The 12974-nt window shown below is 37.4% G+C and overlaps 1 protein-coding gene across 1 annotated transcript; it reads left to right on the top strand.

Moving 5' to 3' along the window:
* Positions 1–6091: 6091 nt before the first annotated feature.
* ndr2 (nodal-related 2) lies at positions 6092–12863 on the top strand. Its single transcript, XM_028792806.2, has 3 exons — positions 6092–6730; positions 10790–11556; positions 12710–12863. The coding sequence occupies exons 1-3, from the start codon at positions 6475–6477 to the stop codon at positions 12860–12862; spliced, it is 1176 nt and encodes a 391-aa protein (XP_028648639.1). The 5' UTR covers positions 6092–6474; the 3' UTR covers position 12863.
* The last annotated feature ends 111 nt before the right edge of the window (positions 12864–12974 follow it).

The following is a 12974-nucleotide window of genomic DNA, read 5'->3' as shown; positions in this document are numbered from 1 at the left end:
ACATACAGTATCGTATAGCAGTTTGTGCTTGTGTATGGAAGTGCTACGTAAGAATAAACTTCAATTGTGTACAATTTCCAGGCATTTTATATAAGAAATCCAATGAAATCACTCACATTGTGAACCTTGGTTGGAATAACATTTTCAGAAAATGGATCACTGGATAAATGTTGCTTTTCTTTTACATATACAGTATTTCTCATTCTACCTTCCCATTTTCAATCCCGCTTAATTTCCTTTAGGGTCACAGGGCTCAGAGCCTTTCCCTGAAGCATCAGGCTAATGCATACACTCACATTCACTAAAACAGCGCCAAATTAGAGTCGCTATTTAACCTAACATACACATCTTTGGGGATTTGGGATTAAAAATGAGTTTGTCTGCTGTTTTAGTTACATCTAGATATTATCATGTTAACATGACATGGTATTCTTTTCGCACTAAGGTTTCTTTTGATAAATCATTACAGTGTATCTTAGTGAATGTCAATACAATAACGATCATGGATTGTATTAGTTTATGTATGTAATCTGGGATACTACATAATATAATATTGTTTAACACTCCTCTTAATCCAATTCATAGTGAGAGCAGGGTCAAAGCTTATCTCGCAGCATTTGGTGCAAGACAGGGACCAGTCCATCATAATGTCCACTAAAGAACATCTACCCAGGGCCAATTTAGGGTCCCCAATTAGCCCTAATACACACTTTTTAATGTGTGTTTTCTTTTAGTAGTTCCATAGTCAAATTCGGAAATTCCACCCGCTGGGCTCCTTTCATGAAAATGCACAATCATTGGAATAAACAGGATGCTCTGTGCTGGCTCAGGTTATTACATAGCACAGTTTAATTAAATGTGTCCAGGGCGGAGTAAAGGAAGAATTTAAGAAGCCGAGGAAATACAGAGCCATCTTCAGTTTGGACAAGAACAGTGAGATTGATTTTGTAGCAGATGATTTTTATTTTCATGGCCATTCCATTTTTGTATTAGTGGCAGTTCATTGTGAATGAGTCAAAAAGACAGGTCAGCTACAAAGAGTTCAGCCTACTTCACGATGCTCAGACGTTAGTTCTTAACTGGTGAGTTCTACACCATTAGGGTTCAATCAGTCAGTCAGTCATTTTCCAACCCGCTATATCCTAACACAGGGTCACAGGGGTCTGCTGGAGCCAATGCCAGCCAGCACAGGGCGCCAGCCCACCGCAGGGCACACACACTAGGGACAATTTAAGATCACCAATGCACCTAACCTACATGTCTTTGGACTGTGGGAGGAAACTGGAGCACCTGGAGTAAACCCACACAGACACGGGGAAAACATGCAAACTCCACGCAGGGGGAACCCAGGAAGCGAACCCAGGTTTCCCAACTGCGAGGCAGCAGTGCTACCACTGCGCCACCGTGTTGCCCATTAGGGTTCATGAAATGCAATATAAACATGGCTTCCAACTTTTCCTCTGTTCATTCTGCCCAATTGCAAGGAGCTGGCTAGTATGCCTGCAGCATTGTATACAAGGCAGGGGTCACCCCTGGATGAGTTGCCATTCCACTGCAGGGTACACTGACACACCCATTTACCCCACACAAATTGTATTAATACTTGGTTTATCCAAGGCAATTTATAACATTTGAGAGATACAATTAGTTATGTTTCCTTTGTATATTTTGTTCCAATTGGAGTACAGGCAGATGACATGACTTGTTCAGGTCACACAGTGTCAGTAATGGGATTTGAACCCAGAACCTCAGGGTTTGATGTCCAAAGCCTTATGCCACACTGCCTGCAATTCACCAAACGGGCAGGGGAGAACATAAACTATACACAAAAAAAAATGGCCAAGCTTGGTGTTGTAAGGTTTGTCAGTGTTCCACTCAGAGGCTTTGTATTATCAGCATTAATGTTCATTTCGTATATAGACTATTTTACCTGAGGAGATCTACAACATCTGAACTGCATCAAATGGGTCTGAGAATGTTATGTTTCTGTGTTAATCTGTTTTGATAATTAGTACAAAGATTTTTTTTTTTTTTTGTAAAGCATCATTACCTATGGCAATGCTGATGTTTTGTAGATTTGAAACCTTCAATTTGATCACCTTCAAAATTACTATACTTGTGGGATTCCTCCACATGCCAAAAAAGTACACACTAGGTTATTCAGTGAGTTGAAATCTGCCCCATCATGAACTGATGTCCCATCTGGGGTTGGTTCTTGCCTCTGCAGCTCCAGGACAGACTTTACCACACCATCAGGCTGTCATGGAAAAAGATGCCCTGAAAAATGAGTGGATGGATAATCATCATTTTTGTGCCAATTAATCATGCACATATCCATGAAAGGCTAACTTGGAATCCCTAATTTGAAAAACACATACATCTTTGGGATGTGGGAGGGAAACCTATAAAGATGTGCAGAAAAAATGCAAACTCCACACAGATCACTGACTGAGGGAAAGGTTAGTCAGCAGTGCTGACACAGCAACATCATCCCACCTTAGTAGACAAGATTATATAGAAGAAAAATGCTAACTTGCTATTATATAAACAGTGAAGCACAATAACACAGTAAGACGTCCTGCCACCTCATGGATCAAGTCCTGCTCCGTGATGCTGCCTGGATGGAGGTTGAACATGTTCCCTATACATGTGTGGGTCTTCATCCACATACATTCTTAAAAAATGAAGGTGCCAGAGTGGTTCTTCAGAGTGATGCCATAGGGGAATCATTTCCCAGAAGACCCATCCACATGAAGATCCAGAAAAAGCCTTGATTTATTTGAATCCGTAACAGGCTTTATACAGTCAGTACATAACAAATACAAGGTTTCAGATTTGTGAAATACCAGTAAGTCATGATTTGAAAAGCATTCTTGCATACAATAACACAGAGTAAGTCTAGGTTTTCTTAATCTATTAGTGTCCTGCTATAGTAACCTATCATCCATTAAAGACTTTTTCTACATATTAGGAAGTTTTTCAAAGCACAAAGAACCAACTTCATATGCAAATATCCCCTCTCAGAATGAAATGCTCTATGAGGACCACAAAACCCAATAAAGAACCTTAAAATGCCATGAAAGAACTATTATTTTTAAGAGTGTATGTCATTTTTTTTGCCCATAGGTTAACTGATTATTGAAAACTGGCCTTGTGCAAGTGGGCTGTGTGACAGATTTGTGCCCTCTGCTACAAGAGAGGCTCCAGCCCTGCAACTCTAAACTGGACTGAGTGGGTTTGGGAATACAGTATTATGTCATAGTCTGTTATTGAGTACAAAAACTGTACAGATCATAAACATTTTCCGGAGTACATCAAAAAATAAATAAATAACCTAGAGCATTCTGAATGTTCCCGACCATACTGTAATTTGGGTCAGAAGGTTTCGGTAAATGGTTTGTTATTTTACTCACTTGCTATTACATTTTATGTTTTACGGCGGAGCTGATATATTGGCCGTGCCTGCCACATTTTATTTTGCTTCTTTGCAACGAATGGGGCTGATGATGGGGCATCTTTTAACGAGGGGAAAGAGATCAATGCATTACGAAATGGGGCGCACTTCCATTATTTCCTAGAATACGCATCCAAGTGATAATAGGGGCACTGATGTGCGACACGGATCGAGTCTCCGTGTTAAGGAGTCTTTGCGGGGAAGATCAAACATGCTGCAGACTTTTCTCGCGGTGCGTTTGCATAAACTGTGGTGGTCGAATTAAAAAAAAAAGAAAGAAAAGAAAAGAAAAGAAAAGTGACGTCACAGGGGCGGTGCCGAAGTTCCGTCGATACCGCGCGCCGGGGAGCCCTATATGCATATAATATTTGGGGGCTCAACCGCAAATTAAACTTCACCTGTGGACAAATCGCCGTTTAAATCAGAGCTCGTAACCTTAGATGTATGATGTACACCACGCGGTGCAGGAGAAATAAAAAATGGTTACTACAAGTCTGTTTGAAGTGGTCTATTTATCAATATGTTTCAATAAGTATGTGTAGTATGCAAAGTCCTTATTGATTATACAATAGCGGCATTATGTAAATGCAGATAGTATCAATCGCTTCACATTTTCGTATAGCGCCTTTTATGATGAAACAATCAAAAAAGATTTAGAAACAAATTAACGAGATAATAAAAGATAAAAATAAAGTAAAACGGTAAAGAGCATTAAGATAAGTAATTTAAGAGGTTCATGAAGCAGAAATGAGAGGACGCCACTTGAACTTGACGGCCAGACTCGCTTGCATTGCGATAATGCACACCTTGTAGGGCACTATATAAAATACACGTTAACGAATTACAATAAATAGTTGTTGTGTTATGTTTTTGTTACTATGTTGTATCCTTTTAAAAGTTAAAGTGAAGTGTGCCATTTTCTTTAAGCAACTTAGTAATTCAGACAGTAATTATAGACTTCTATTTAAACGGTGTGTAGACAGCTTTAAAGTAAGCACAATGGTCAGTTCCAGCTGTCGTTTAGCTACTTCTTTTTAAACGTAAAAGAAAAACAGGTTAAGAAAACCGATTGATACTTTTTTTTTATTAATTACACTAGACAAAAATCACATAAAGTGCAAAACACTTTCATTTTTAAAGAACAAAATGTCGAGAGGCATGTCGACTTTAAGCGTTTAAAAAAATAGCGAGACAATCTAATAAATAGTGCATGCTTGAGCAGACTTGGCCTTTTTGGGATTATGATTTCTGTACACTGTAAACAATTATCAGCATTTCACAAGAGTGAATTGTAATTTTTCACAATAAAATGTTGTAATGAGCAATATATTGTGTAATCAGAGCGGGTTAAGCCATCTTCTGTCATAAGACAGCAAACTACGGTAAAATTATATTTGGACCGGGCCAATTTGCATTGTGGGACATTTTCAGTTTGTTCCGTTTCATAGCGTTTCACTTACTTGTGAGATAAGATGGAGACATGTATGACATCAAACAAACATGAGAAGGTTTTCATTAACACAGGGGACCAGAGATACAAGGAATAAGTGACCAAATAGTGAGGTGGACAGGAGGAGAAATAGTTTAGGAACCTTCAAAACTCAACTTGATGTACATTTTGAGGAAAATTGGAGAATACACTGCAAATCCTGCAAAAATGCATTACACTATGTATTTTCGCAATCCAAAATCTGTAATACTGTAAACAGAGCAATGATTTTAAATAATGAAATAGCCTACACAAACTTAACTTTAAGAAGTGTTTATCAATTAATTATTTCACGGTGCAAGACTATTTTTGTGAATAATTGAATTGCTGTAAAGTCACAAAGGCACGGCAAACTAAATTTGCATAAAGTTAATATATTTACATAAGTAACGCCCCCTTTGCAGCAGCACTGTAAATCGTTCCTGATGACTCCCTCACCTTTGCACTGAAAGAAAGAAATTTTTTAAGTTGGCTAGCAAACTCATTTTTCTATATGCTGAAGGTTATTTTTGTGTTACGGAAGATTTTTTAAAATAAACTGGAGAACCTGTAGCACACCCTACATCACAAAAGCAACTGTTCATGTTCCACGAGATGTCGTGAAATGTTTTAAAAAACATTGATGTTATAGCAATGAATACATTTGACAGTCTATGTTTGACAGCAACATAATTGGTAACTCAATTGCTAGTAATTTAACTATTTGAGTACAAACAATAGTTTTTCCTGTGTTTTAACTAAATTTAATTTAGTAAATTGCTTGCTACTAAATTGCATAACTAGTACAGTTACCATGTAAAAAACAGGAAATTGCTGTAACTCAACGGCAGCATAAAGTTTGTGTTCCAGCTTTCTATGAAGTCACGTTATTGTATTTTTCTTGTAATATACAGCAATATGATACAGTAATTAATATTTCGAATGTAATCCAGTTATTAGTTAGTAATTTACTGTAAATTTACAGTCAAATTTTTTACAATGTAAGTATACACCTGTGTTGTTGCAAAATCATCCCTATCATGCAGATAGCCTATACTTGTATTTAATTTTTAAACACTTTTAAAAACATCTGAAGTAACAGTACTCGCATCAGACATTTTAAATGCTGCAGCCACTGCGCTGAAAATCAAATCTGTCGAGCTGCTTATCTGACAAGCAATAGGTGTATTGGAAAACATCTGTAAATACACAGCTGATACAACTAAACATAAACAAACCTATCTGCTTAATCTGTTAATTTCAGGGGTAGGTTACTCTGTTTTGGTTTGTAATTTATCGGATATTATTGAGATAACCTTTGTAAATACGTGTCTGAGCCTTGTAAATCGACCGAACGGTTATCTGCAAGAAGCTTCATTACCAACATAATAGGCTTTGACAGGTCGATGACCATACAGGACGCATGCCAAGCTGCTTAAAGGTCCAATCCTGTTTGCTCAATATGCATTAAGGGGTGGGTGAACTGGTATAAAAGCCACCCTGACCTCTCCAGAGCCATGGGAAACTGTCATACACCTAAAGCTGTCGGAAAATGCATGTGCTCGGATTACTGTTCGCCTTTTTGTCAACTCTGTGGACTGTATATGGGACACACCAAACTGAAGACGGATACTCACAGTCATCCTCGCGGACGTCCTTGTCTAAGCGGTCACCTGTAAACCATTTGCCTCCTTATATGATGCATCTTTATAGGAGCTTTAAATCGACAAGCCCGTCGGGGACTTTCAAATCTGACCTTAAACCAGCAGCGAAAGTGGCCGATACCGTCAGAAGTATAATTGCGAAAAGTAAGTATATTTAGCCAGTAAGCCTCTCGGGATCATGGGGCATTTAAGTGGGTGATTATTGATCTCTGTTTGCCTTTGGTGAGAAGTCTGTGATAAGGATAAAGAGATACATTTTTTTTAATCTTTGTTTGTCATTGGCTGTTTTGGGAAACAAAACATTAATTAAGGACCACGTTTGAAATCTATATCCTTCTCCTGCAAATAGTTGGTGCTTTGTAGATTAAAATTAATTTAAATAGACACGTTTTGCATAAAACTCCTATTAAACTTCAAAAGAATTTTCAAAGTAGCTAATGGATTATAGTTTGCATTGTTAAGGATTACAGACCAAAACAGCCAGTGTTACACACTTTTAAAAATAATGGTTAACTTCAATGGCTCTTTATCGTTCCTCACTGGGTTGTGTGTTTCCTCATAGCTCCATTGCTTGACAAAGAACCATTTCATTCTGGGAAGAGTTCTTTGCATGTGCAGTCGGTTCTTTGGGCTTTGAAAAACTCCCTTACATGAAAAGAGAGAAAAAATACATCTTTAAAATATGGTAGGCTACCTAGCAGGACACTAACAGATTAAGAAAGTCTGGACTAAGCCTGTGTTATTGTCTGCAGAGTCATTTTAAAATTATAAGGCACTCTTATTTCGCAAATCTGTTATACTCTGTTCATGGTTATTTATTAAATGGAGTCTGTTACAGATCTAAATATATAAAAGGTTCTTTCTGGAACCTTCATGTGGATGGGTGTTTTGGAAACCTATGGCATCGCTCTGAAGAACTAGTCTGGCACCTTTATTTGTAATTGTGCAGTGTGGAAACACTTTTTTCCATAAACACTTTTAAGCATTACTTTAACACAAACGATTTTGCGGTGTACATTTTTGATAACTACTGTCCTGTTAAATTATATGTTTTATATATATATATATATATATATATATATATATATATATATATATATATATATATATATATATATATATATAAAATTTATCTTCCAGGTCGCTTTGGGTAAAATAATCTACGAAATCTGAAATAATAACAGACAAGATGACTTTGACCATTTTAAAATTAATGTCAAGGTACACGCTGCTTAACATACTGCGTCAGTGATTTCATATGCTATTATTAAAACGTTTTTACCCGAGTGCATTACGTGGATAATATCTGCAGCTATTACATTAGAGTAAAAAAAGTTCCGAGCTGGTAAAAATGCGATTTCAAATAGTACTATCCTTAGATAAAGTCCCGACGTACGCTTGGTTGTGACAGAACTGTAAATGGATCGATGATCAATGTGATTAATATCAGTAGATGCCCCTTCTGTATTATGTAGACGAACAATAATTGACAAAAGAGTAAACTTGCCTCAACAAAGACCTAAGATTGTAAAAGGTACAACAACTGCAAAAAACGAGTGTTATACATCAGACGGACGTTGTCTGTCCATCGTTTAAAAGGTGTTAGTTTTTAAAACGCAACACCGTGCATTTATGTGAAATACTCGGAGAAGCTTCGAGCAGTTGTTTTGTGAGATGGCCGCCATTTGCAGATCTTGATTTATCATAAATGTTGACAAGCTGACAACACGCATAAAAACCTCGTTAATAGTCCGTTCCCGGCCAGTTACAATTATTTAATTAAAAAAGGGGGGATTTCAGTCGTTTCTATTGATCAGTAGTCTTACCGCTTCTTTCACGAATTGGCCTTTCTTGGCTGTCAAATCTCTGTGCCAGACAGCTCAAGAAACTCCCAATCCACATCCTTCTCTCTGGATGAATAAGCATCGCCGAGGATCAGTGTGTGAAAAGGCCAGTCCTCAAAGCGCGCTCCTTTTTTGGTTAACTAGGTGATGTGGATTGGGGCTTGTGCCAGACAGAGCTATACAAGTCAATTGCATCTGAAATCAACATCTAACCCCGCACCCCCGGCCTTTCACACTTGACTTGATTAGATTATCTCTGCCCCGCTTTTGCCCTGTCTGTTCTCTAACCTGCTATTATTTGAAGGTCCCATCTCCACCCCGGCTATTACAATTTACCAGCTTCAGAAAGTGCTTCTAAAGAGCAAGGACGATGTTTGAATGGTTTGTTTTCTGTTTGATAGGATGTCAGAACAAATTAACGTTTGCTATACGCTTAACGGCGCTGTTAAACATTACCCTGCTCTGCTAGATCCGCCTAATGTAATATTAGTTTAAATTTCATTCAAATCAAAGTTATAGATTTAAGTACTAAATCATTTTTTAAACTTGACATTTAATCTGGCTACGGTTCTAAATGCTTCCAAGAATGAAAAACAAAACTCTTCTTGCATAAGCCCCCCTATGATAGTTAATTGTTAAACCTGTTTTTAAAATCCTAAACAAAATACAATCGAGATATTTCTAATCGCCAGCTTTTTCAGTTTAATTGTCTATTTTAATGATTTCAGCCAAGTTCGGAGCTTTGCTTTGGTGTAAGTTAATTTAAACTTTAATACACAGCTAATTATTATATAGTGAAACTTATTTCAGCAAGAGATGAAATACTAAAACATTCTTCAAAACGGACAAACCCCAAACAAAATGTAAACGCAGGAATTTGAAACTTTAGGGACCATTCTTTTTGTTCCGACGATGTGCTGATTGGGTTAAAAGGGCAGATAAAAATATCATTTAAAAAAAAATAGTAAAATGCATAAATAAAAAAAAAAACAAAAAAACATGCGGCGTTACGTTCAGAATGGGTGATGCAGCAGTGAGAGCAGAAATAAGAGAACTGCATCCAGTTGGAACACCAGAAGAATTTAGACCAACAAAGCTCGCCAGTGATATCCATCTAATTCCTCCAAAATATCATCAAGTCTACTTTTGAAGGTCCCCGATGCCCTACCGTCCACCACACTACATGGTAGCTTTTACCATGTATCTGTGGTTGTGTGACGAAAAACTTCCTTACGTTCTCGTTCAACTCGTTTTAAAGTAACGGGCCTGGTCAGTCACGCGACTCTCTCTCTCTCTCTCTTCATTAACTCGTGAACACTGTGGATGCCTCATCTATGAGACTTTAAAGACATCTATAAGGATGATCTGGAATCTTGTCGTCGAGGACACAGACGGACATTTAAAGGCGAATGCATTCAACAGGCCAGGAGCATGTAGAGTCGTAGGAGCAAATTACCGACATTTACGATTGTGAGTGGCAGCCTTGACAGCTTAAAATATATGAAGACCTGAGTGGGATACTGCATTAAGTATTAAACAAATGAGCTCGATAAAATAAACGGTCTCATCTTGAAAAAAAACACCACTTTCTCCTCGTGTGAATTTACTATTTATAACACCCTAAATGTGTGATTTTCTAGTCCTACAAGTTCTGAAAACTAAATAATTAGAAACGCTCGACTTTAAATCATTATTATTTACGTATTTACCCTTCTGTGTGGGCTTATGTCTAGAAGTACAAGTAGAAAGGTGATTGTTCCACGCGAGAAATTGTGCTCTCACGTCGATTCAGTGATGGGGACTGAACCTGCAAACCTGTATCTCAAAGTCAAAATCTTTTGGCTGCTGTGACCATGGAGTACGATATTTCAAACAAAAATAAATACTCAATTTGACGTTTTTGGAAATTTACATTCAAGTCATCTATCCACTAACTTTCAGATCCCACTTCCTATGCAATAAAGAAGCTTTCTAATACTTGATGGGAGGGATTTTAAGAAGAGGATGGATATTTAGGAACTGTGCATAAAAACAACAGCGACTTTGTATTTTTTTCACTAAGATGTGTTTAGCCATTCAGGGAAAAATATATTTAAAAATTAGCTGGCAGTAATGGAATGGTCCAACTGAACCACTATAAAATGTCCTATGAATTTAAGTTTTGTTCACGTTTATTTTTCCAACAAACATATTGATGACTTAATTGTTGAGGTTGGGAACTGCATCTGATATTAAATGTAAAAACATTTCTGAAAAAAGAGAACCATTGCTAAGATCATTCATTTGATGCAAGTGAGTTGGTGTTGCAAGTTTGTAAAGTAACTGATCATTTGTTAATGTTTTTCATTTGGTCTACTAGGTTTTGAGCGAGAGGGTAGCCGCTGGATAGCAACATTTGACTTGTCTTCGTTGCCCACTGATGAGGAGCTCCAAATTGCAGAGTTTAGAGTTAGGGTACCCAGATTCACAACTGCTGCAGACTTTACAGTGGAAATCCACCACCAACACGAACACTCCTGTAAGAAAAATCACACTTGCCAAAACCAGCAACAAATTTGTTTCTTCTCTGCCTCTTCAGCAATTAATTCATCCACAAGCTGGAAAGTGTACAATATTACGGATCTATTTATAAGTTGGTTTACCCTTGGACACCCGAACACCCCGGAGCAACAGAATGTAAAAAAAGACAGGTATGTCCAAAGGAATTCCCAACAGCCATCCCAAAATCGTCCATTACCAGAAAGTCTTCAGGGTGCCCATGCTATAAACGACAGAGTCCTGCTTGTGATATTTTCTAAGGTTAAACCAAAAGAAGGTCCGTTGGCTACTTCCAGCCTTCTCCGGACAGCTGAACAGTCCAAATTCGTGCTTCCCGCAGAAGATGAGGAAATCAGACTACCAAAAAGGCACAAACGCAACAGGAAGCAAAGAGACCCTCCTAGGAAAATACAGGGGAAAACCATCAGCAAACCATGTCACAAAGAGGACTTGCATGTAGATTTTAATCAGATTGGATGGGGCTCCTGGATTGTATTTCCCAAAAAATACAATGCTTACCGGTGTGAGGGAGAGTGCCCTTCTCCCGTTGGAGAGGATTTTAATCCCACAAATCACGCATATATGCAGGTGAGGGGTTTTAAACTAGTGTAAGAAATATTCCACTTGCTTCAGCAGTTGCCAGTTCTTATTAGTTAGAGCTTAACATTTCTTTTTCATTTGAATTCTAATACTTTCCACATGTTAGTTGTTCATCTCTGAGTATGTTATTCACATAACAACATGTGAATAAAATTACAAAGTGGAGCTCAGCTGTGCATAACAAAGACTCAGAAAATAACACTTTTATGTGAATATACAGGATATAAAGTATTAGTCGCATTGTGTTCACTTTTTGCACTATCTTATCTAAATACTTCCTTGCTTGCAAAATAGCATTGTTGCAAAGAAATTATATACTTTCAGCTATGTTAATTAACAGATTATGAATGTTCAAACATATTAGTTTACGTTTCTCTGAAAATAGTTCAGGATAAGCTACTGGCAGGGTCAAGGCAGGAAAGCAACTCAAGCCAGTGTGCCAGTCTGTTTGTGTCTATTCACTTATGCAGGGCCAATTTAGAAATGCCAATTAACCAACCTGCATGTTTCTGGAAGTGGTCAGAAAATTTTACCCATGTGGTATGCTATGCGAGGTGGGGACGTGTTTGGCGCAACCAAACACAAATGCAAACAATATCGTTCACACACAAATAACATGCAAACCACACAAAGGCAAGGATCCTGTGTAGCAGTCAAACACAGGATGCTAGATTCATTAAGTGGCAGCACTAACCACTTGGCCATTGTTACTAAAACACAAACCATTTGGGATTGATATTTTTAAAAGAACTATTTCAGTTTGATATCAAACATATCAGTTCATTTGATATTGCAGAATTATGCCTTAACAATTTTCATGCATTCTTCCAAAGCTGGCTTGATATGGATAGAGGATTCTATTAGTAATGGATCACTGCTTTTTTTTTGTTTAAATAAACAGGGCAAAGTCTTAAATTATTTTAAGTTCTGTTCCACACTATCAGAAAATAATGATATGTACAGTATACAAAATTATGCTGAAAATACTTATTTATCAAGAACACTGAAATCTGGCTGACCTGTATAGTCCAATTTATCCTCTGTGCAAATATTGTTTGATGAATAATCATTAGACAAAATCATAATTACAGAATTTTATATATATAATAAAAAACTAAAAAAGTCTTCTTTTCCTTTTTAGAGTCTGCTCAAACATTATCATCCGGACAAAGTACCTTCTCCATGCTGTGTTCCTACCAAAATGAGCCCATTAAGCATGCTCTACTATGAAAATGGTGAAGTAATGCTTCGACACCATGAGGACATGATAGTAGAGGAATGTGGCTGCCACTAAGAACTGAGCATTTACATTTGGTGTCTTGTGGAGAAAAAAAAAAAAAGAGACCATCTTTACCAGTGGTGAATGACACTTTGAAATTAATATTACGGCTGGCTAATATCTCCAA

The sequence above is a fragment of the Erpetoichthys calabaricus genome, chromosome 2, assembly GCF_900747795.2.
Source record: "Erpetoichthys calabaricus chromosome 2, fErpCal1.3, whole genome shotgun sequence".
NCBI lineage: Eukaryota > Metazoa > Chordata > Cladistia > Polypteriformes > Polypteridae > Erpetoichthys > Erpetoichthys calabaricus.
This window is presented reverse-complemented; position numbering and strand designations above follow the sequence as displayed.

Bases quoted from the DNA above. Each gene is read 5' to 3' on its own strand.
- ndr2 (XM_028792806.2), top strand. From the start codon at position 6,475: ATGCATGTGCTCGGATTACTGTTCGCCTTTTTGTCAACTCTGTGGACT. The intron at 6,731-10,789 runs GTAAGTATATTT...TTGGTCTACTAG, and splicing joins CAGAAGTATAATTGCGAAAA to GTTTTGAGCGAGAGGGTAGC. The intron at 11,557-12,709 runs GTGAGGGGTTTT...TTTCCTTTTTAG, and splicing joins CAAATCACGCATATATGCAG to AGTCTGCTCAAACATTATCA.